Below are 24,942 nucleotides of genomic sequence, written 5' to 3'. Positions count from 1 at the left end.
GTTACAGAAAGGGGACACTAAAGTGACCGCACAATGCTGTCGTTACTGCAGGGGATGGGGGGAGGGAATAGTAGCAGACTTTGAGATCTGTGTTATATAAACACATTTATAGACTCTAAGTAGTCTTCATATTAAAACAATAACTGGCAGGCAAAATGAGAACCCTTAAGTAACTTCTGCCTACTTTGTGGGCTGTTGCCTGCCTGGTTTGCTTTTGCATTTAATAATGAGACACCGTTAATACCTTAACTTTCTCTTCTTTTTCCAAAATATATTTGAGGTCATCAACTCCAGAGATACTGCTCTTGAAATGGAGCCCAAATCTGTAGCAATCAAGAAAGACCAGCACTATCTATGCTACTTGCTGGAAACATCAATATGAAGACATTTGAAAAGTTTGATTTTCTCTGTAAATTGGGTGTTTGCTTTAAAAAAAAAAAAAGTCCAACATCGGCTTACATTTCATTTGATTTTGGATAACCAGGAGGTGAATGACCGGGAACTAAATTGGAATTCACAGAAGACAGAGGTTCGTTGAAAACTCAGTTGACACCTGCATAGGAACTTTTCCTATGCTTAAAATATTTGCCTGAATGTGGAGGTTGTACAAGGAAGGGCTAAGATATGGTTGTGCAAAAATAGTTTTCTCTCTAACATTGACAAACATTCAAACCAAACCAAAGGCACATTTTTGCGGCTCACATCAAACTTTCTCTTCAGGCACAGACTGGGTTATTTATCAATAGTGGTTGACTCCTTCTAAACCCTTCCAACTGTTTTCCAATGGCTTTAGACTTGGCCACCCAATGCGCATTAATCAACAGCATGCGAGCTAAGCCGCGTGCGAGGGGACCTTTGCATGCCTGTGTAATTAGTTACCTTCCTTCTGGAGTTGCAGCTCTCCAACACAGGGAAAACCTTCTCCTCCTCCTCCCTAGGTCTCAGCAGGCTGTAGATTCAAAACTGAGTCAATCTATGCTAGTGTTCTCATGCTACCCACAGCCAAGCAGATCCCTGGCCAGATCCCTGATGGGACCAAAGCAAAGATAAACACACACTGTAAGTCACCCGGAGTTTGAATTATCACTACAGCAGATGTGGCTAATATGGCCTCTATTTGGTTTCCTTGTTGCCAAGACTTTTCAGAGTTTTATTCTCAAATATCACACCAATATTTTGTAATGCCATTGCTTCTTCTATTTAGGAGGCTGGATTCCCTACTCAAATACACAGTAATCAGGGGCTATATTAAAACTTCGGTTATCAGTTCTATTTTAGACGTTGAATAATTTAATAAAATTTTTCCCAAAAGAAATCTCAGTGTGAAAATGAAAACCTGAATCTCACTCTACTTTTAATCTCAATAGTGACAATCCTATATCTACTTCCCAGAAGGAAGCCCAATCATTCAACCACACCACAGAGTGCTGGATGATTGCCACGGGACTCTCCATTCTCTCCGGGATGTAGCATCCTTAGTACCACGGTTAAACAAAATACAGAGATAGGTGTATTGAGGACCAAGAAGTAACGTAGATAGCATTTCACAGGTAGAGGTAGGTCTGAACTCAGACTGGAGCTTCTGGCTTGGAAACGGCCACTTCTCAGAACTGCAGACCAATCGCATCCACTTCTTACAAACAGTAAGTGGGTGAAAGAGTGAGCATCTGAAGATGTCAACAGCTAGTCACAGTGAGAGTGCAGATGCTTTGGGAGACAGACTGGCAAAGGAATGCCTTCAAGCTCTAAGATGCATCTTCAGAAAGCTTCACTCCAGCTCAGGATATAGCTCAGTAGCAGACAGCAGGCTGCTTGCCGAGGCGGGACACATGCAGAGACCATCCTATGAAGCATGGTCAATCTGAAGAGATCACACCCCTAAAACAAAACCCACTCTCCACCCCCAGAAGCCACCAATAGTGAACACAGTGACAAAATAATTGAAACACATCGCCCAGGAGTAGGAAAGTTTAAGAACAAATGTGTCAGCTCGATCCACCTCCTTAAAGTATGCAAGAGAGTTCAGTCTCTAAACAGCCTTTTCTTTGATGTGCACACACTTAGCATTGTGCTTTTAAAGCTCCGGCCACCACAAACATCACATCCTCCCTGTCAGGTCTAGCAAAGGTCCATGGACCAATCACAATTTGGGTGAGGGACCTCAAGACTGCAATCCTCTGAGTCTTTACCTGTGTGCACACATACCTGTATAGGCAGCACCCAGACCAATGGATGAACATAATCATCTCTCCTCAGCCAGAACTTCCCACTGACTTTAACACCATCCATTAGTCTGCTTTTAAAACAGCAAATAAACAAGGAAACAAACAAAATGCCCCTACAAGTAAATGCAATCAATCACACCATATGTACTCTTTGGCTTCTGCAATCTTTCATCTCTTAAAAGTCATGCAGTCAAATGCATATAAGAAGCTTTGGTGACTATTTCCTAAACACAAACCTATTTTTACATACAATATTATTAAGAATTTTATTAAGAATTTATTAAGAATCTCACGCATGTATGTGATACATTTTTATCACATGTGCCTGCCATTCTTCCTGTTCCAATTCATCTTGACTCTTTCAGCATGACTCCTCCCAATTTAATATCCTTTATCAAAGCGTTATTATAATCCACTGAATACTATTAGCATGCAGATTTCCACAGAACTGGGGCCATTCACTGACACATGTCCCAATCTACACCCCTAAAGAAACCTTAATCTCCACCCTCGGCATCCATCAACCATCAATCATCTTCTGTTAGGAGCGGAATCTCATGAGCCACTTCCCCACCCCGCCCCCATCCCCTGCTAGATGTCTGCTGGCCTGATCTTGTCCAGGTCTTATGCAGGCCACCATGGCTGTTCTGAGTTCATAAGTACAGTGGTCCTCTCTTGTCCAGAAGACACTGTATTGTCTCTGTCCTCCCCAGCCCCCGGCTCTGTCAGGCCTTACCCCCTGGTTGTAGGTATGGGGATGATATCCATGTCCTGTTCATGGCTGAGCACTCCAGCCACACTTGGTTCCTGTGTTTTGGGCCTGTTATAAGTCTCATAGTGCTGACTTTTAAGAAACATACTGTTGCATTGTATTGATGCCACACCTAATGCATTCACTTTACTATAGCTGTTAAATGTATTTAAAGTGGTGCTTTTAACAGCTGTTTGAGGAATTACATCCTCGTGTAGTCTTTCTCCTTCAAGTCCTTTACTTAAAAAGAAATGTTTGCTGGCATGGTGGTGCACGTCTTTAACCATAGCACTCGGGAGGCAGAGGTAGGTGGATCTCTCTGAGTTCGAGGCCAGCCTGGTCTACAGAGCAAGAAAAATGTCTTCTCTGCTTTCTGCCTTCTGGTCTTTTTTTTTTTTTTTCCACTTTTCTGGGACTTTTCATTTACAGTTTCTTTTGCAGAGATTTATTTCAAATATTTCAACAAGCATCCTGAAAGACAAACATGCGTCCTCCGCTTTAAATCAGCATTAACCTTTCCCACCTGGGTTTTATTTGCTTCCTCTCTTCCTTCGCAGGCAGATGTGAAGTGAGTTTGTGAGCAGATGCTCATATAAACAGACACTGGCGGCTGATGGCTTTGAAGGTAAATTATAGCTATTCACTGGATCCTCTCCACAACTCCAAAAAAATTTCGTACAAATAATAAGGTTCACATCCCTGAACTGTTATCTTCACAGTTAAAAAACCAGACAAGAACTCCTTGGGCTATTTAATTTCTATCTTATGTTTAAAGCTCCCGAAAGTACTGCTGCTTTTCAGCGCAGCATCTATGCCCACACGCATCACCCCAGTGCAGGACCCAGGAAGCACTTGAAAAGGGCATTTGTTCTTGTATCTCTGGGCCTCTCAGTTTCAAAGAGTCTCCCACACTTAGTAAATGATGCCTGCCTTCAGAAAAGATCATGTCAGACTTCTTATGAAATGTTCCATGTGCTAGACTTATTTTTCCCACAATGCCTCTCTTCTTTATAATGGAAGCTACATCTAAAAGTTTTGGACAGGCACTGGAGATGTAGCTCAGTGGTAGAGCACTTGCTTCATGTGTACAAAGTGTTATACTCTGTTTCCAAAGCACAGGTCAGCAGGTAGGTAGGTAGGTAGGTAGGTAGGTAGGCAGGTAGGTAGATGATAGATGGATGGATAGATAGATAGATAGATAGATAGATAGATAGATGATACATAGATAGATGGTAGGTAGATAGATAGATAGATAGATGATACATAGATAGATGGTAGATAGAGATAGATAGATAGATAGATAGATAGATAGATAGATAGATAGATAGATGATACATAGATAGATGGTAGATAGATATAGATAGATAGATAGATAGATAGATAGATAGATAGATAGATAGATAGATAGAAGATACATAGATAGATGGTAGATAGAGATAGATAGATAGATAGATAGATAGATAGATAGATAGATAGATAGATAGATAGATAGATAGATAGATAGACAGATAGATGTACATGCTTGAGACAACATACCCATCATGGTATGTTATATACATAGCACAGACAAGAAACAATAGAATGCTTTCTAATGTGGTCCAGCTGAAGCCACAGACTCAAAAAACACCCGTGTGGAAGAAAGCCACATATCTCTACGTGAGAAAGTCACATGTTAATCATGTGGAAAAAGCCACCACTCCTCTCCACACTAACACACTTTTTTAATTGCAGTTGGATTTGCGAGATGCTCCCCCAATCACTCGGTCATCTATTTCCAACCACATTGCCACAAATGCCCTCAGTCTCCACTGAAGGCCTCTGCAGTCAAACAGTGTTCTTTCAACCCCACTGGCTTGTCCTGCTAACTTAAATGAGCTATCTGTGATTGCCACATTCTAGATAAATACTGAACCAATCTATTTTTCCTATCCCCACACCACAATGCTTTTTGTTAAGTTAGTTTGGAGACTTAGATCCCAATTTTTGAGAGCCTCACTAGAAAGCCATGTTTTGAAATTTCAAACCATGCCATAGCTAATAAATTTTATCAGGTAAGCAAATTCCACTGTCTGTGTGTACACTGGCATAAATGTCCATCACACAATCGTCTCTACACATGGGCATCCTCCTCAGGCTTTTGTTGGTATGTTCTCAGGTGATGTGGTGTGTGTGTGTGTGTGTGTGTGTGTGTGTGTGTGTGTGTGTGTGTGTGTGTATGTGTGTGTGTCGGTGGGTGGGTGGCTGCATGCATGCACAGGTAGCCTGCTGAGGATGGGGACCATATCCGTGGACTCTAAGCTACCATGAACCTCTTATGGCCATCCCAGCCAGCATAGCCCAAGTGGATCACAACCGTAAGCTGTTCTATGTAGAACATATGTATTATATGTAGAAGCAGGTACAGGTGGATAGGAGGGTCCCTTTAGCTTACGTTTCTGATGAGATGGAAATGGACAATTCTCTGCTTCTCAAACCATTGGATAAATTTTGTACTCCAGCATGAGCCAGGCCCTGTATCGCCGCATCTTCCCTTCACCAGACTCTGGGCAGATGGTGTGGGCTGGCCAGCTTGCCTTTCCTGAAGCAATGTAGGAAATAACAGAAGGCTGCCTTGTCGGTGGCACGCTTTCTGGCTCCACTGTCTGATCGTGCTGGAAGGTACTGCCTGAAAAGCAGGCTGAGGAAAAAAATCTGATTCCCTCGTTTCAAGCTCTATCCCACCAGCAGGCTTTCCTCCCACACTCCCCGGATTCCTCAGAGGAAAGGCTGGCTCTTCTTTCACTGCACCTGAGGGCTGCCTAATGGGCACTCCCCGGAACTTCCAGAACATTCTTACACACCTCTCTACAACCCAGCCGTATCATCGGAGGTCATTGTCTTGAAGAGACTTAACTCCAGCTGAATGAAATCAACACAATGGATTTCATCATTTGAAAGCATAACCTTATCTTCGAAAACAGAACTAACTGGTATCATTCGAGGCACCTCCAATAACCAGCCTATGCCCTCTGCTTCTGTCTACCCCTCATGTGACCCAGCACACTCGCATGCTCCATAGCACCGTCACTGATTGCCCCATTTAAAACCATGGTTCAGCTTTCCCAGAGACAGTGTCATGGGGGCCGTTCTCCTATGTGGAGTGGGGACAGATTTCTAGCTATAGCAGCCGGAAAGGGGCAGAGCCAGGTCTCTCAGGGCCAGCAAAGGGTGAGGCCAGCTCAGCATGGCCTTCAGATTTCAAGACACATGGTTTGCATCCCCCCTCCCCCTGCAGCCGTGGTAACATGGATCATGGACATCAACACAGACCCCAGCAGCAGCAGGACCATGGATCCAGTGGCAGCATGACCCTTAGACACCAACATAGCCTCAGATGGTAGCCCATTTTCTGGCATCCACACGGCCTTTGGTGGTAACAAGAGCCACAGACATCCCCACCCCTCACCCCAGGCACAAGAGACCTAACCCCAATGGTACCCAATGGTAGAGGGGTTCAGTAGACCTAGCTCTGTCCCTTGCCTGATGGTGGCGATTCCAGCAGAGGCTGGCTTTGCAGAACCAGAGCTGCAGGATCTCCATGACTCAAGGCAATGCAGGATACCCAAGAGGAGTTTCAGTGAGGGTATACCAAAAGCCAGAGGCCTTGAACCAGACCAACAACTCATTACAATGAACAAATACAAGTCAAGCTCTTTGGACAAGAGGCAGACTGCACAACACACTGCTGATGTGGGATTCCCCTCTGTATGCTGTGAATATGATTGGTTAATAAAGGGACTGCTTTGGGCCTATAGCAGAGCTATAGGGGAACAGAGCTAGGTAGGGGAAACTAAACAGAATGCTGGGAGAAAGGTGGCAGAGTCACAGAAAAGTCATGGAGCTGCTGCCGGAGACAGATGTGCTGAAACTTTGCTGGTAGGCCACAACCTCGTGGTGATGCACAGATTAATGGGGATGGGTTAAATTAAGATGTACAAGTTAGCCAATAAGAAGCTAGAGCTAATGGGCCAAGCAGTGATTTAAATAATACAGTTCCTGTGTGATTATTTCGGGGTAAGCAGCCGGGAACTAACTAGCGGCCTCCTCCAACACACTGCAGCTCCCAAGGCCACTAAGATGAATGAAGAAATGATGGAGAGTGGAAAGATGGAAGAGTGAAGTGGATTTTTGTTTTCTTTTTGTTAATTAATTTTTTAAAATTTTCATTTGCAGGCAGACACTGCCAGGATGACGGGTAGATATCAAGGGACTAGGAAATGAGTAGGGTTGTGGTGTGTGATGTGAAATTCCAAAGGGATCAATAAAAATTATGTTTTAAACAAACAAATGAAAAGGTCATGGTCCTCTTTGCCCATCCTTGCCACTCCCTTTCTTGCCACTGACTACTTTCTCTCTGGCATTTGCCATGTACACCAACACTGAGATTGTTTTCTTTATAGATTTCTTTGCATCCTTCTCTCCCTCACTAGAGAAGTGACAGGGTCATCCACCCAGTTTAGCTTTGTAATATCAGTGCTGAACACTAACTAGGACCTATATGAAATAGAACATTCTGAAAGACTGATGGGGTTGACACTGGGCTCAGGAATGGATAAAGAAAATGCGGTACATTTACACAATGGAGCACTACTCAGTGGTAAAAAGTAATGACAGCTTGATATTTGCAAGCAAGTAGATGGATCTAAAAAAAACATATTTAGTGAGATAACTCAGACTCAGAAAGACAAATATAACATTCAGACACCCATAAGTGGCTTTTGGATACTGCAATCCATAATCCCCAGAGAACTAGATAACAAAGAGGACTATAAGAGAGACATTCATGGATCTACATAGGGAAGAGAAAAAGACAAGATCTCCTGAGTAAACTGGAAGCATGGGAAACATAGAAGAGGACAAAAGGGGAGAAGGGAGGAAGGGAGGGGAGTGGAGAAAAATGTATAGTGCAATAATACAATTTTTTAAAAGGTGCTCAGGGTTAGATTATTCCTAACCAGTGGTGGCAACACTGGACTGTACTCCAGGCAGGCAGACTCCCAAGAACTACATAGATCAAATCTCAGTGAGTGGACAAAAGTCAGGGCAGGGGTGTCCAGGAGTGTACCTACAAAGATCCCAAAGCTCCAGAGTAAGGAATGGACTCTCAGCCTTGACTGGGGCCATCTGTTAAGTATTGTAAGGGACAATATAATGAAGTCTTAATAACAATGTCTGTAGCTACATTTATCTGATTCCCAATCAATATACCAAGTATTGAGTTATAACTACTTCATATCAATATAGCCTTCAATTCTTTCATCATTTTTATATTGACTAGATAACAAAGTTGAGCCTGAGGATGTTAACTTGTCTCCACACTGGTAAAGGACAGACAAATTCAAATGCTGATGAGTAGCCCACCCACTCTGCTGAGTTCCCCACATCATCAGATAAATGTAAAGTATCAAAGAAGCAAGTGTTCTTCAGTTAGGACTAGGGGACCCCATGGTGGAGTTTGGGGATGGGTAGGGGTTCAACAGGCAAAGAAAACAGATGGATTTCCAAGCAAAATAAACTAGTCAGTCTTGCACTATAACCTGTAAGCTGAGGTTAACCTTTACCTCCCCAGAGTTGCTTTAGGGCAGTGTTTTATCACAGAAGCTGAAAGGCAGTATGTGTATGGGGAAGAAAAAAAAATCTGTGAATTAAGTGTATGTGTGTGTGTGTGTGTGTGTGTGTGTGTGTGTGTCTATTGTATGTCTCTGTGTGTATATGTTGTGGGGATCCATATATGTATGTCTGTATGTATTATGTGTCTGTGTATGTATGTATGTGTATGTTGTATGTCTGTAGAAAAACATGTGTATGTATGTATCTGTGTATGTGTGTGCTATGTGTCTGTGTATGTGTCTGTGTATGTGTGTATGTGTATGTTGTATGTCTGTAGAAAAACTCGTGTGTGTATGTATCTGTGTATGTGTGTGCTATGTGTCTGTGGAAGGATCTGTGTGTGTACGTGTCTCTGTATGTGTGTGCGTCTGTGTGTGTTATGTGTTTGAGGTAGGGTCTGTGTGTATATGTATGTGTGTCTGTATATGTGTGTGTATTGTGTGTCTGGGGGGAATCTGTGTGTGTATGTGTCTGTGTATGTTTGTGGGTGGTGTCTCTGTGTATATTGTAGGTTTGACTATGTGTATCTGTGTGTATGTGTGTCTGTGTGCATATTATAGGCGTGTCTGTGTGTATGTGTGTATTATAATGGTTATTGTGTGGGTTAGGGGTTTCCAGTGCAATGGGCCTCCAGGACCATTGGAATCTATGACAAATGGCATGAGGTGGGAGCTGTGTGTGGCTATAATGACCATTTATCCATTTATTGTGCCTTCACCTTAGGGAGGGCAGGAATCAGAGCAGAGGACAAGCAATGCCACCACGAGAGCCCAGCAGGCAATGGGCCAATGAGTGACTGAGATCTCCACTTCAGTTAGAGTGGTCTAGGGAACAGACAGGAAGAGACTTAAGAAATAATTGATGAGTAGCCACATTACCATGGGTCCATGGAAAGAAACTCCAAACTCTCCCAAAGCCCTGACAAATCTTTAAGTATGCCACCCGACTTAAAATAACCCAACATAGACTGCAAATTAATTTGTCTGTTTCAAAGTTACAGGCCAGCTGTCTTATTCATCATAAATGATGGCATTCATTGAAATAAATGTTTAACAGGCAGCAATTAGCAAAGTGGCCATACTTTCCAAGTTTAATTTGCTGCTAAGAGGGTTTTGCAATAGCAACTTGGAAAACAATCGCAAATTACACAATTCAATTTTCCAAATGGATTATTTTGCAACTAGATGAAGAAACGGTTGAAATTTCATCTAGCGTTTCAACAGGAGATTTACTCAATTGGATGTTCTAAGGCATAGTCCCTTGAGGAACAGGGATATGCATGCCGGAATTACACCATTAGTGGACACTGCCTGGGAAGAGCCAACCCTGTCCTGATATGTGTGTGTGTGTGCGTGTGTGTGTGCGTGTGTGTGTGTGTGTGTGTGTGTTGCAGAGTCTGAAGCCATTTCGAAAACCGGAACCTGACTTCTAATCTTGCCTGTTTTCTACTCATGGTAATTTACAGACGATGATTTATTTATGTTTACCAAGTGAAAATGAGACCACTGCCTAAAAGGCAATTTTCTGCCTTGCCTTTGTTGGCTGAATCCTAATTATTTTTTCCCTTGTGGGACCGAATGAATTAAGTGAGCAATTCACTTTGTGTATGCAAATTGCAAATCTCTGCAGAAGCCTCAAATTCCTTCATTCTTGGGAAAAATGAAGGCCATTATCCTGCTGAAAATGGAGAGGCACAAACCCCTTTTGCTTTTGTAGGTCATCTTCAAAATGAAGACAGTATGAACCACCCCTTTCTCACCCCACCACATGCCCCGAAGTATTACTAAGTAACCCACTAAATTAAATTATAGTTAATATTACTACATAATTATGGTGCTTCAAATTTTAGGGTATTCTTATAACCACTTCTATTCAAAAATTCCAAAAGAGTTTTATGTAACGCATTCTAAAACTTTTTAACTTTTTCCTACAGCCTTTTCTATAGGAATAAGAATGGCTGAAAGGCAGAGACAATGTTTAGAAAGGAACCAACATATGGAGGCGTGCTCAAGCTGAATGCAAAGTCCCGAGGACAAAGCATTGTGTTCATTCACGAGTCTCTGCTCGGAGCCTCTGAACACAGTGGTTTTAGGCGAAAGCTTTCTAAAAAGCTTCTGAAGGAAGAACAAGTCTAGACAGTTGCAGCCCAACCCCTGTATTAGTGGGTTTTCTGTCTCTCCAAAAATACCCCTGTGCCCTTGGTCATTTAAAATAAACTGGGCTTGCGCCTGTCTGAGTGACAAATTTGAACTGTCTCCCCCAAGCGTGGTCTTTATGTGCACTGTGAAATAACAGGAATAAACCCATTTGTTCTGGGCGTCTCTTTTTACAGAGGTTTCTGAACTGTGAATGCGACAGGCATCTGAGGCTCGGAGAAGAGATTCTGGGTGCAGGCGGCTGCATGAGCAGATTCTGCAGTGTGGGTTACTTGCATGAGTTGGCTGTGGTTGGGAGGAGATTCTGGGTGCAGGGTACCTCATAAACCAGCTGTGGTTGTGTGACCCCAGATAATCATTCTAGAAATGAAGGCAGGAGTTAGCATGGTTTTCACACAAAGGAGATGCAAGTTCTTCATGAGGATGGAATTCTTATCACTGAAATGTCAGAAACTCTTCTGTGTATCAATTTGTTGAAGGAATCGCAATGGAATAAGAGTAGTTTATACTCTGGAGTTTTATTAATGAAGTATAACTATAAATTACTGGCTTAGCATTGTATTCAAGAGGCAGGGAAAAGGGGACTAGTGTGGCCAATGCTGCCATACTACTTACGTCACAAGCCAGAATATTCTGAATATCAAAAGAATTGTCAGTACAACTTAAACACAACATGCTAAGAGCATGAGAAAGCTGGGTTTGGAGTCTTCCTACACACAACGCCAGGGAGGAGACTTGCCCTATTTTCCCTTGGAAACTACAATCTACATGTGTATGCAAATGGGTTTCTAGACATTTTATAGGGCAAATGGTCTGAAAGGCATTTATTATTAATCTATTAGTCATTTTTATGAAAACAGAGACGCAGGCCCAAGGTCAGATTTTGCTTTCTGTTTTATTATAAACTTTTCAGAATTGTTGACACTTATTCCAAAGAAGACGTGCGATTTTATAAAAGCCTTAAAGCATAACTTCAAGCATTGTGAAGACTAAGGGACGGAAGCAACGTCTCCCAACACAACACCGTGAGCAGAAGGCATGGTGTTCTGTGTAGCAGGGCTTCCGTGCAAACTGATCCCAACTGATCAGGCTCACTCAGACTGGATTCAGAGAGCCACAGGGAAGCAGCCCACAAAGCAGAGATTGTGAGAGACCGTCACTTTTCTCCACGTGGACCAGGAGAGGTAGGGGTTCTGCGTAGAGGGAAGACTGAAAACTTGGCCAGAGGCTGGAAGTGGAGGGGAAAATGAAGAGAGAGAATCCCGGGTGCTTTGCTGCCTCTGCCATAAACAGCAGATTGGAATCAAGTTCAGGTGAAGAGAGAATTAACTCAGTTCGAGCATGCTCTAGGGAACGTCAGCACATGTATCCCCTCGCCTACAAAATCGGTAAAATGAGGGGCTGTACCCCAGTTAGCTTTCCCTCCTACTCTCCCTACACCCAGAGCTGTGAGGCAGGAAGGACTTCCAGCTGGAGAACACGTCTACACATGAGGATAATTCTGCTTACGGAGATGTGAAGTCACACTCTCTTGCATGAAAGGAAACTTTCAGAACATGACCTGGCCGGTAATTTCCTGCATGACAGCTAAAGTGGGCATACTTGAGTTTTGAAAGAAAAGGTTAGGATATTGTCTGAGATTTCGAAAAGGCATTGTAGCCAGCCACATCAAAAGAGGAAGTATTTAGAGGAAGGAAAACTAAGTGAAAATAAATGCATCAATTCATTACCACAGAAGTAATTCTGACACAAATATATACACAGAAGATTGGGAAGGGGGCATGGGAACAGAGAGCAAGAGAGGGAGAGAGGGAAACAGAGAGGGAGAGCAAGAGATTAGATTGATTGCAGAGACGTGATTTTTAGAACGTTAGCCATTAGGTCACTGTGGAGAACCTAGAGGCCCATTTTCTCAAACGCCAAGAACAGAGTCTGACTTCAGTCCAGTGAAACACAAGAGTGGTCAAGTCAGTAACGAGGATGAGGCAGAACAGTATGCCTAAAGGGGTTTGATAAAATGGCAAAGTCATGCAATCAGAAGGTCATGGTTCTTAAGCATTCACGTGTGTGGCTACAGTGGGGCCGTCAGCCCTCACTGTTCTCTGTTGACCCAACAGTGAGTCCAGGGAACACTGGAAAATGAGGACACACAGAAAAGGAGCATGTTCCGGCGGGGTTGGGAGAATTGGATTTATTTGTTGTATGAAATTCTTGGAATGGAGAAGAGAGAAGAGGACAGGGAAAGAACAAAAAAAAGGAAGAAAAGGGAAAGAAGGAAAGAGAAGAGAGAGGGGGAGGGATAGAGGGAGGGAGGAAAGGAGGGAGGGAGGGAGGGAGGGAGGAAGGAAGGAAGGAAGGAAGGAAGGAAGGAAGGAAGGAAGGAAGGAAGGAAGGAAGAAGGGAGAGCAGGAGAGGAGAATGAGAGGTGGGAGGGGAAGTAGGGATCTGAGGGGTAAGGGGGAGGGGAGGGGAAGGAGGGGCTAACAACTACGTAAGAGATTACAGTATGGCAGACAGAGAGGCAAAGCCAGAACAGGACCCAGGCCTCCCAAACAAGCAAACGACCTGTCCCTTCCACCCTTGGTCTGTCCTGGTCACTCCCCACTTTCCACAAAGTGAAGCATGGAAAGAAACCCTGTGTCCTTCTGCCCAATGCCAGCCACTTTCCTTCCTGAATAAAGACAGGGAGTTGGCATTTCAGCAGCAGCACAGGGGCCCCGTCTAAAGCCACTGGAGTCTTCACATCGTCACAATTACAGTTAATCAATTTCATGGCATCTCTGGCAGCTCGGGATGCTTGAGGGGAACTTCAGGAAGGAGGCTAAGACGTGAAAGATGATTTCTTCCCTGTGTGTCTTGTAGTCATACATTTCTTTTCCGTTAACACCTTCAGCTATGTGCTCAGTGAAGCATGCACTAAGGTTTAAAATTCTACAGTCAACTTTTAGGTTCAAACTCCAAAAGGATTCAAACATTCGACTCTGGCATTTTAAGAAATAACATTCTAGACAGTGAGATGCACACTCGCAAACACCAGAGTTGTCCTACCAGACTCCATGCCGTGTCTGTGTGGATCAAAGAGCACAACACACGTTTGCTGCTGTCGCTTAGAGACCTCTTTATATCGGAATAGATTCTGAAATCTGGTCACGGGGTGCTAGGCGGAACTTTGGTATTTTTTTTATTGGGATTCATAAATTACACAGCCTTTAGATAAAAAATGCACGTCTCAGAATTACTTATATGCCCTCAAGAGATTAATATTAAACACATCAGATCTGAAAGAGTAAAGAGAAAGAATGGGCAACAGTAAGTCATCAAGGGCTTGGAGGCTTAATGGAGATAATTCCTCCTTGGTGCCAGGCTTTGAACTTGGGTTAATGATGATTATAGATGAAAGAGGACTCAGCTTACCCAGTCCCCAAAGATTTGCACATTAAATCACATGCCAGCAGGTAGAAGTCCAAAGTAGGGCAAGTGAGTATGTCCTCAGCCTCCCTATCCCCTGCATTGCTCAAGGGACCCTTTTTAGCCCAGGGACATGGAGCTCAAATCCATTCTAAAACTTCCAAGTCCTGAAATTTTCTGGTCCCATCACCATGCCCACCCATGTCTTCCAAATCAAAATTCCTTTTCCTGGCTTCAGATGCTTCTTTTGATCATTCTTTTTCTTAACACTTAAAAAGTACTAAGTTGCCTGTCCTTTCTTAGACACTAATAACTGAGACGCATGTCCTCCTGCGCCTGCAATCATCCACACAAAGCCTGCTGTCGCTGTGGATCTTGGTTTGTGTGGGAGGGGGAAGCACCGAGTGAGGAACATCACAGTAGTGAGCGTTAATGAAATGGGGAAAGAAGAACCCGAAGGGAGTGCTGCCATGATGGGATTCCCTAAATAAACGGGTTAAGGAGAACTATCACCTACAAGAAATTTGAATAATGCCTGAACCAAGTAAAGAAGTGGGCTGTGTGGGAATAACAGACTTCCAGGGAAAAGGGAAAGCACAGACGTAGAGATGTGTGAAGACATCAGGAGCCCAGGGCCCCGGAGCACGAGAAGATGAGATTGCACAAATTGACGTAGGAGGCTGCACAGACCATGGGAACACAAATGCTGAGGTCCTACAAGCTGCTGTAAGAATTGGCTAAGGGAAGTGGTGTCATACTCCACTGGTCCAGCCCCTTGGTCCCCAGAAGTGTCAGCAGTGGCTGTGGGAAGTATCTGGAGTATCCACATACTTCAAACACAGAGCTTTCACCATGTGCTGATGGACAGGATTGGGAAGGTCCCTACAGAGTGGTGTATCCTTCTGTTAGGTGTACTCATGCCTTCTGGAAAAAATACATCCTATTAGTCTCTTTCTCTTGGATTTTCCTACACCCAGAAAGGTAGTGTAGGGGCTCATAAAGAATGAATTATTCTTGGAAATACTTGGAGCTTTATACACACAAGGAAAGCTAGAAAGGCATGAGTGGTCACATACCATGATCAGATAGGACAGATATCTGTTGAATTATAAAGCAGAGCCTGGCTGAGGTTCTGAGGCAATCCCTAGGTAACACTGACAGATATAAAGGTCTGTGGGGATACACACCTCCACTCCTCTTAATCAACATCTTAGGAAACCAGGAATTGAAATTACAGACCTCTGATCATGGTCAACAGGAGGGGAGTTAGCCCTAGAGACATGACTTCCAGAATGATGGAGATGGTCACAGGAATACCGGCTAGTGCAGGCTTTACAGAAAGAGCAAAGGCAGGCCAGTGTCTCTCTCTTAAGGGTTAGTTGTCTATCTGCAGGGGACAATCTAATCCCCTGTACAGGAAAGCATCCCTCAGGGAACGCTAACGGTTCTGGAGGCTTTGGGAATAGTATAAGCCCTGCCTATGATGTAAACCATCACAGTGGTTCCTCTGGCCCGCTGCCTACTATTGCCCCCTTGATAGTCCTTCACTGCACTCTGTCATAAATCACATCTGTCTTCTGCAATATACTCTGACTCATTGGAATTCTTTCAATAAAGGTCACAAGGAACCTTGGAGAAGAGGGGAGTGAAGAGAGATTCTCAAGACAAGCTGAGGACAACCACACTTTTAATAGAGAACTCGGGTCTATAGCTTGTATCCTAATTATGAACCAAATACCACTTTGGATACCTAAAGCTACCTTGTAAGGTAAGGTCTCCAGAGTAAGTAAATCAAGTCATGCCTTTGGCATTATTTTCTGGATAAATTGGCATGCAACAAATACATCTGGAAACACTTGGTTGGGTACCAGTAGTTTAGAATGGTACCACAGAGCTTGACTTTCGAAAGTATACAAGAGGTCAGTGGCACTCCACTGTATTCCATATTTATATAAACTAAACATGCACAAGGAAGGCAGCACAGGACTTGTATAAGAACTGCACAAAAAAGAAAGCCTTTTTCTTACATCCACCTAATCAGGTTTCAGTACTGATGAGTCTACTGGTTTTACATAAACTGGTTTTACAGGCCCAGTTATCTATGTTCTAGGGGATGTTCCCACGCCATGTACAAATGTGCAGCATTAATTGGATTTGGTGGATTAGGAGAGGGGGGGAGGAAGGAAGGAAGAAGAGAGAAAGAGAAAAAGGAAGGAAGGAAGGAAGGAAGGAAGGAAGGAAGGAAGGAAGGAAGGAAGGAAGGAAGGAAGATGTGAAGTTGAATGAAGGGGAACATGTTAGGGGTGACTTGAGGGGAGGTGGATGAGGAAATAGGGGTGCATCTTATCAGTCCAGGAATGGAGTCCTGTAAAATTCTGAGTGCTTGTGAGAAAATGTCAAGAAAACAACACAAGAGTCTTACGGCTTCAGTGTCTTCAAAACACAGAATTGCTCTTGAAAGGGGTTTTTGCATTCCTCCCATGTGTAGCGGATAGGTGTGAGCTTACCTCAGCTGTTATTCATATGCCACCATGGAAAAACATCTTTGCCATGTGTGGCTTGTCATTGTGACTGAACACCTTTCTCATGTGATTCTATTAACCCTCAGAGTATAAGCTTTCCGATGCTCTGAATAAAGCTGGCTATTGCTTGAGACTATAGTCTACCTCATTTTTAGGCCCTCCTCCCCCAGGTTCATGCCTCCAATTACAGCAGAAAACAGATATGACCATATTCATTAGATGTATGCATGAATTTCTCAAGAACCAAGAAAAGTAACCTTAAAAGACCAGGAACCATAGGAACAGTTTTTTTTTTTATTTTGTTTTTTTTTTCAAGATAAGGTTTCTCTATAGCTTTGGAGCCCGTCCTAGAACTAACTTCTGTAGACCAGGCTGGCCTCAAGCTCAGAGATCCACCTGCCTCTGCCTCCCGAGTGCTGGGATTAAAGGCGTACACCACTGCCACCTGACATTAACCATTTTTTAAATAAGCAGTAAGTATATTACATTATCGATATTTTGTTCACATAAAAAACACAATCAGAACATGGGTCAATAATTTAGATGTTTGCCCAGTAAGTGAAAGTTACCTCCTTCCAAGTCAAGGTCTGGCAAGGTGCACCCACAGGCTCTTACCTTGTGGTAACACCTGAAGTACGCAGCACGCTCGTCTGAGAACTTCTCCAGTCTCTTTGGACCCTTGCTTGAAGCTTTCTTAAACACCAACCAGCATCGTTGATAAATCTAGAAGGAAATGCAGCAAGAGCTCAGCATTTCAGACTTGGTAGCTCCTGATATTTGTACTTAAACATTTCCTTTTGGTGTTTTCACCTAAGAAATGCTCACATACCGGAACTGAATGTTAGTTCCGGACAGTAAGAGTCTTGGGAATATGGGCAAACTATATGCTTCAGGCAATTACTGGAATCAAGTAAGTAAGTACATGAGGGCGGACTTCTCCATGTTTTGATATGGACCACTAGTACATTTCAGGAAAAATTCCAGAAATAAAAATCCGCTAGTACCTGGCAGAAGAATGAGCAATCTGGGCTTGCTACTAACTGTCAGGCATCTTGCTATATACCGTTTATCCTTCTGTCCCAGGGACTTAACTATATCATTGTCTCATTTCAGGTGGGATGCTGAGATGACTCCTCCCTTCTCCAAAACTTAGAGCAGGACATAGAGTCAAGAAGGGTCTGATGCTACTGGATACACAGTAGAACATTGTAACACATCACAGCAAGAATTAGAAACTATTCAGTATTTGGCAATAAGGAGTGACAAAGTTATCACACTTCCCTTAATGGATAATTTAACCCAACTTGTTCAAGTAGACATAACAGACTCTAGGAAGAACCTCTGCCGTTGTTTTCCTAAATGGTCACGTTGTCAAAGTGCTTCCAAATGTTGTATTTGTACTCAGATCTGAGCGTCTCTCACCCTCAGCAAGAGAAGTGTCTCTCTGCAGTGAACAGCAACGCAGAAACAAGAGACTACTGCATTTTCAGTCCCAAGTAAGACATCTCTATCAATTGTCCTGACCCCACAAGGTTCAGGAAACATCATAGAAGAGAGGGCGGAAAGACTGAGCATGGAGGAGTGCGGTGAAAGGCTGTCCTCTGGACATGACATGGCTGAGGCACTCATGAGTTCACAGCAACTGTGGTCACCTGCATGAGACCTGGCCACGATCAAGCCAACAAGACCTGTCAGCAGTCTAGCATGCAGCACTAATTGGGCTCAGAGGGTAAATGAAGGGGCATGAATGTGGGTGGTGAGGATATCCTGCAGAGTGTCGGGGAGGAACTAGGAAGGACTGGGGATAGATGTGATCAAGATGTATTATGTGCATGTATGAAATTGCCACAGAATAAAAGACACTAAAAGTAAAGGCAGCCATATAGTAATCATACAAGGGCGTGATACATATTCTGATACATGATATATATACATCTCTCACATATAGTGCATCTTACACATATACAAGAAAATGTATCATCATTATGTTAGACACTACCTCAGTATAGACATGATACATGATGTTTTATAGTAAATTAGGCCACAGTTGCACTATGTACACAATCTAGGAGCAACTAACTTTGGTGGCTCACTTGGACCAAGTATCAGAAGGAATTTCTAATAGAATAAAAAAAATGTTAGTGACGTGTTACAGGAATGACCTAATAAAACCTCAATGTCATGACCATCATTATACTAAAATGCATGAAAAAGAGACAAAGGAAGCATCAATTGTTAACAATATTTGCTGTGGGTCATAAGAATAAGTTTGGGGTTTTTATTTGCTTAATAAAATGTAATATCTTAGTTAAACAGAATTTGTTCTTTTATTTTTTTAATGTGTGTATGTATGTACAGGTGTGTGTGTGTGTGTGTGTGTGTGTGTGTGTGTGTGTGTGTGTGCGTGCATGTAGAGGCTGGATAGCAATCTCTGGTGTCAAACACTTTCTTTGAGACACAGTTTCTAAATGACCCAAAACTCATAGATTATGCTAGACTGAATAACCAATGAGTCTTGGGAATCTGCCTCTCTCTGTCCTCCACCCCACCCCAGACACTGTGATTATAAGTACCCCTTTGAGCACAGCATGTGAAGAATGTGATGGTCACATCACAATTTTACACCAGCTGGGGATGGAATTCACACCGTTACCCTTGAACAGCAAGTGCTCTGTTGATGGAGCCCGAGCCCTCCCAGTCCTACAACTTCCCTACTCCTTAAATACTCAGAAGGATTAGTACAGCCAAAGCCAGTTCTATTATCTGTCATCTTGCATAGTTACTGAATCTTCTAAGTAATATAAGAAGGCAAAGATAAATTGGAACAGCAACTTGAAAAAGTAAAAAATCACCTTTCAACAAACCATATGGAGCAATTGGACATACACAGAGAGAGAGGAGGGAGAAAGTACAGGAAGGGGAGAGGGAGAAAGAGAGTAGAGGAAGGGGAGAGACGGGAGTATAGGGCGTATATGCATGATTATATGCCATGTGTGCGCTGGTGTCTGAAGAGGAGCGTGAGGAGGGCACTGAACCCCCTGGAGTTGGAGGTACAGGCAGTTGTGAGCCATCTCTCCAGCCCAGAACTTTTACAAAACTGAAATGCTTGGGGATCCAGGTCTGCGCCAAGGACTTGGAGTTGATGTCAGAAGCTTGGCACATACAAAGATGGAAGACTGGGCTTTGTCAAAATTAAAACTGTTTGCTCTGTGAAAAAGCCCATTAGAGGAGGAAAACAGAAGCCCAGAAAGACTGGGGAAAGAATGTGCATGGCATGCATTTGATCAAGGCCAGTATCTGGAAGAGATCAATAATTCATTGCTCAACAAGAAAATATCCAATGATCTAATAATACAAAAACAAAATCCAAATGAGCAGAGGACATATAAAGATGTCATCAGAGCAGATACTCAAGCAGCCCAGAAGGACCATCAGTGCACACCCGTCAGGCTGGCTGAAGTAAGATAACGAGGACGACAATAACAAACAACAAAAACATCCCCATCAATCCTCAATAGGATGCGAAGAATTTCCTTAAGCAACACACTACTGATGTTTACAGTGAGATTAAAATGGCTCAGTCACTGTGTAAAAGAAGGTGGGATTGTCTTTAAAAACCACAAATAAAAACTGATTGACACCTGTACTCTTGCTCCATTTCTGTGTGTGTGTGTGTGTGTGTGTGTGTGTGTGTGTGTGTGTGTGTGTGTGTACATGCACAGGTACGCATACACACATGTGTCAGAATACACATGTGGAGGTCAGGGGACCTGCAGAAATTGGTTCTCTCCTCAATTATTGAAGCTCCAGAAATTGAACGCAGGTCCTTAAGCATGGCAGCAACTACCCCTACCCCTAAGACACATTTCCAGTTTAAAAAACTAACTAAATAAATAAATAACCCACTATTTTTTACTCATTTTGAACTCTTGTACTCTTAGGAATTTATCATACAGATATGCACTTATATATTCACAAAAAAAAATAAGCTGCATTGTACATCTACAGCAGTTTTGTTTAGAACAGCTGGAATCTAGGATGGACCCCACGGACTTCGGTGGGTGGCTGGTTAAACCACAATACACCCAGAGCCTGGACTACTACTTAGCAATAAAAACAATGCCCTCTTGTTATGTGCGACAACCTGAGTCACTTTCCAGAGGAGGAGGCTGAGTAAACAAAGCAAAGCAGGCTGGGAAGGTGGCTCATTGGGCAAGGGCACTTTCACACTTCCAGTGTAAGGATGAGGGCCAGCGTTCAAATACCCAACATCCTGTAAAATGTGGGCGTGGCGTCAGGGGTATCTGAAATGCCTGTGCTGTTGGAGGTGAGGAGAAGAAGATTCTGGAGCTTGCTGGCTGCTTGCCTCCCCCCTAGTTGAGTGAAAAACTCTTCCTCAAGGGCATAAGGCAGAGACAGATAAGGGCACCCAACTCTGATCTCTGGCTTTAGACATGCACATCAGTACACACACACATGTGCATACACTATACGCATGCACACATCCTCAGAGAAAACACAAGTCATACTACAGCACTTTATACCTAGCTGGAAACCAACACCTTGTGCATGCCAAGGAAATGCCCTACCAGCAAGTTATGTCTGCATCTCTATCCATGTTCTTAACAGGACAAAACGATAGGACTAGGGGACAACTTCGGAGGTTGTTGGAAGTAGACACAGGAGGTGAAGGGAAATTGGTGTGACTCCATAGAGTCTGGTAGTAAGGAACCGCTCTGAATTTTTATTGTATCAATGTCAGCAGCTTGTTTTTATTTTTCTGTATTTTGGGAGGAGATTTTGCCAGGAAAACTAGGCAAAAGATAGCGAATCTTAGTGTAGCATAAATCTACAACCAAATGTATATATATACTTACCTCAAAAAAATGTTGCTAGGCCTGCTAGCACACACCTTTGATCCCAGTACTGGAAGGAAGAGGTAGCAGATCTCTGAGTTCAGTGTGTGTGTGTGTGTGTGTGTGTGTGTGTGTGTGTGTGTGTGTATGCAAACATACATGTATATATACATATATATTATGTACATTGATCTATAAAGGGGGTTCTAGGCCAAAGGTGGTACATAGTGAGACCCTGAGTCAAAACAAGACGTTTAATTGTTAAATGCAATGTAAGAATGTTTATAGCCCAACCTAAATCGAATGCCTGTCATCTACATTTTTCTCTAGTCCTCTCTTGCCCTCACCCCTGCACCCTCTCCTTCTGGTCATTAAATCACAAGCTAATAAAACACCCAATAACCGTAAAAAGACAATTTAAAGCGACAGGTAGATTTGTGCACAAAAGTCCTTTTCGGGGTGGAGACCCCCCTATGAAAATTAGCATTCTGGGTGCTGCTCTTGGCAGAAGAGCCCCATCAACATCCCGATTAAGTCTGAAGAGCAGATGAGGCGCTTGGCTCCCTAAAATTGTCCTGCCACCAAGGACTGTAATTACAGCGGCAACGACTGTCACTTGCTCATTCAAATCAAGTGTGTGGAAAAGGTTTCTTACTTATTATTGGCAACCTCCTGTTTCTGCATGTGCCTCTGAAATGGGCTCAGAAGTGAACATTCTAGAGGTAAAAATAAAAATAAAATCCTCCGGCTGCAAGAAAACGATACTTTCCCAAAGAAGGATATCTTAAATTCCCTAATTATATCTCCACTTTTCAGACCCACTTGTTTTTAATGAGAGCATTTTTAACTTCAGAGATCTGTTCACTTTCTTCTCAGGCAAACTGGGGCTTGCCTGGCTCCCTTCCAGAAGCTGTTGCATACAAGCTAAAGAGCCCTTCACTTCAGCACCTCTATTGAGCACTGTCTTTGACCCATCTGTATGAAGCTTAGCCGGCTTTTGTTTCTTGCTCCGTGCCTCTCTCTTCGTTTTATTAAACACTAAGGCATAAAAGTGCAATGCTATATCAATATAACAGCAATAATAATGTTGTATAAGTTATACACAGGAGCTGGAGGAACTGCTCAGTGGTTAAGAGCACTTGCTGCTCTTGCAGAGGAGTTGAGTTCAGTTCCCAGCGCCCACATCAAGTGGCTCACAACAGTCTATATCTCCTGCTCCAAGGGATTCAACACCTTCTTTTGGCCTTCTTGGGAACTGAACCCATACACACATACCCAACACAGAGACATATACACACATATCATTTTTTTAATGAAAACTTAAACAGAAAATAAATTCAGTGCAGCCTGGCTGTAAGCTAACTGTAAAGGAGATTGAAACACACTTGTCATTCAGGAAATGAGAACAGTCTGACTTAGCATAAGAAAGAGCAGGTTGGGCTGACAAATTTCACTGTGCAAGTACCTGATATGTAACTAAACAGTACAGAATTTCAACAGGATTAGGGCATTCCATATCCTTCCTCTGTTCCATTAACCATCAGTGGCTCCAAGTGTGGTCTAGCCTCACTCATGAGAATCCCTCACTGTGCGGAATCCTAGGGAGAAGACTTAAGTCTACTAAATCAGTACCTCCTGGGATCAGGCCATATAAAGTCACTCTTCAGTGTAATGCTCTTTCAGACAGTACAGGGTTTCCCACCTGGGACTGACAACATGGAATTTTCCAGTAAGGGTTAGTGCTGACAGGATGATGGTTCGCTGGATAAAGGCCCTTGCTGCTGAGTCTAACAACCTGAGTTTGGCCCCTGGGACCCACATGGTGGAAGAAGAGAGCCGAGTCCTGCAAGGTTTCCTCTGGCATCTTTATATCACCTACACACTCACCATGAAAAAATAAATTAATAAGTGCAATAACAAATTTTACAAAAAGAGAATTGTCCAATTGTGATGAGTCTCTGAGATGAAGGGAGGTTGTAACAAGGGGCACTCTGTGGTGTTTAATACAGCATGTCAGTTGTCATCTTAGTTCCAGAGACAGACACTGAGGTGAAATATGATTGTGTGAGGGCTATTAAAAAGCTGAGTTTCCATTTTCAACTGCTGCCCTCACTCTGTCCAGAGAACATGGCGTGTACCTGAGTAGGTTCACTGGCCATAAACAGTTAGTAGTTAGTGATAAATGTATTATTAGCAGAGAGTTTGGTGTCGGAGATTTCATGTTGAGATTGAGATATATAATATCGATGATTTGGGCTGCAGGAGTTCTCACCATGTGTCTTTGGCTGATCTCAAACTTCTGGAAAGTCTTCCTACCCCTGCCTCTTAAGGGTAGATTGTTGACTGAGATTTCTGTCCTACCTGGTCTCGCAGCCATTCAGTCCCAAAGAAACACAACAGAGGTCTACATTAATCATAAACTGGTTGGCCTATTAGCTCAGGTTTCTTATTAACTAATTCCTACATTTTAAATTAGCCCATTCTTGTCTATGTTAGCCACATGGCTTGGTACCTTTTATTAGCGAGGCATTCTCATCTTGCTTCCTCTGTGTCTGGATGACAACTGCAGACTGCACCTTTCCTCTTCCTGGAATTCCCCTGTTATCATTGTCCTGCCTATACTTTCTTCCTGGCTACTGGCCAATCAGCATTTTATTAAAATACAAATGACAAATCTTTACAGGGTAGAAGACCATTGTCCCACAGCAGTAGATAAGTCATTTTATTTACTTATTTTTAAGGAGGGGACTGTCTGTATTATGTAAGATAGCTACTAACAGCTCTGGTCTCTATCTATCAAATGCCATGGTGGCATCCTCCTCACCCTGGACAACAACAAGAGTTGTCAGCAAACATTACCAAACTTCTTCAAAAGGAAACAGATGGGAGTCACCATCTTCCAGACGGAATACAAAGTGTGCCTCACATGCTTGCACACTGGGCCCTTGGTTACCAGCCAATGGGCTTCTGGGAAATGACTGACACATCAGGACTTGACCTGAATTAGTGAATTAAGCCCTGTGGATTCTCAATTTGATGCCATCATTGAGAGATGATGGAAACATTCATAGGTTGGCCTGAACTGCAAGAAGTGAGACCTTAAAGGTTATATCTTGCCTCAGCTTCAGCCTTTTAGAGATCTACCTTGCTTCTTGTGCACCATGGATTCTCTGCCTTCTGGCCCTATAAGGTGAACATTCTCTGTGACACCATCCCACCGCTATAATGTTCTGTTCTCACCACAGACCCAGAGACAGAGAGCCAAGCACTCATGGATGGAGCCCTCCAGGACCACGATCAAGATCAGCCATTCTTTCACACTCTTTTAGACACCTTTCACCACAGCTACAGCAATGGAGATTAACAAGCCCACTA

At 43.1% G+C, this 24,942-nt stretch overlaps 1 protein-coding gene across 1 annotated transcript in view; it reads right to left on the bottom strand.

Annotated features, from left to right (window-relative positions):
- Positions 1–24,942, bottom strand: part of Dok5 (docking protein 5) — a 154,412-nt gene that overhangs the window by 64,556 nt on the left and 64,914 nt on the right. Inside the window, exon 2 of the mRNA XM_075963198.1 lies at positions 17,327–17,434. Coding sequence (XP_075819313.1) covers positions 17,327–17,434 — 108 coding nt within the window. The remainder of the gene's footprint in view (positions 1–17,326; positions 17,435–24,942) is intronic.

This window comes from Microtus pennsylvanicus, chromosome 2 (assembly GCF_037038515.1).
Source record: "Microtus pennsylvanicus isolate mMicPen1 chromosome 2, mMicPen1.hap1, whole genome shotgun sequence".
Lineage (NCBI taxonomy): Eukaryota > Metazoa > Chordata > Mammalia > Rodentia > Cricetidae > Microtus > Microtus pennsylvanicus.
Note: the sequence above shows the minus strand (reverse complement) of the source record. Positions and strands in the feature narration are given on the sequence as shown.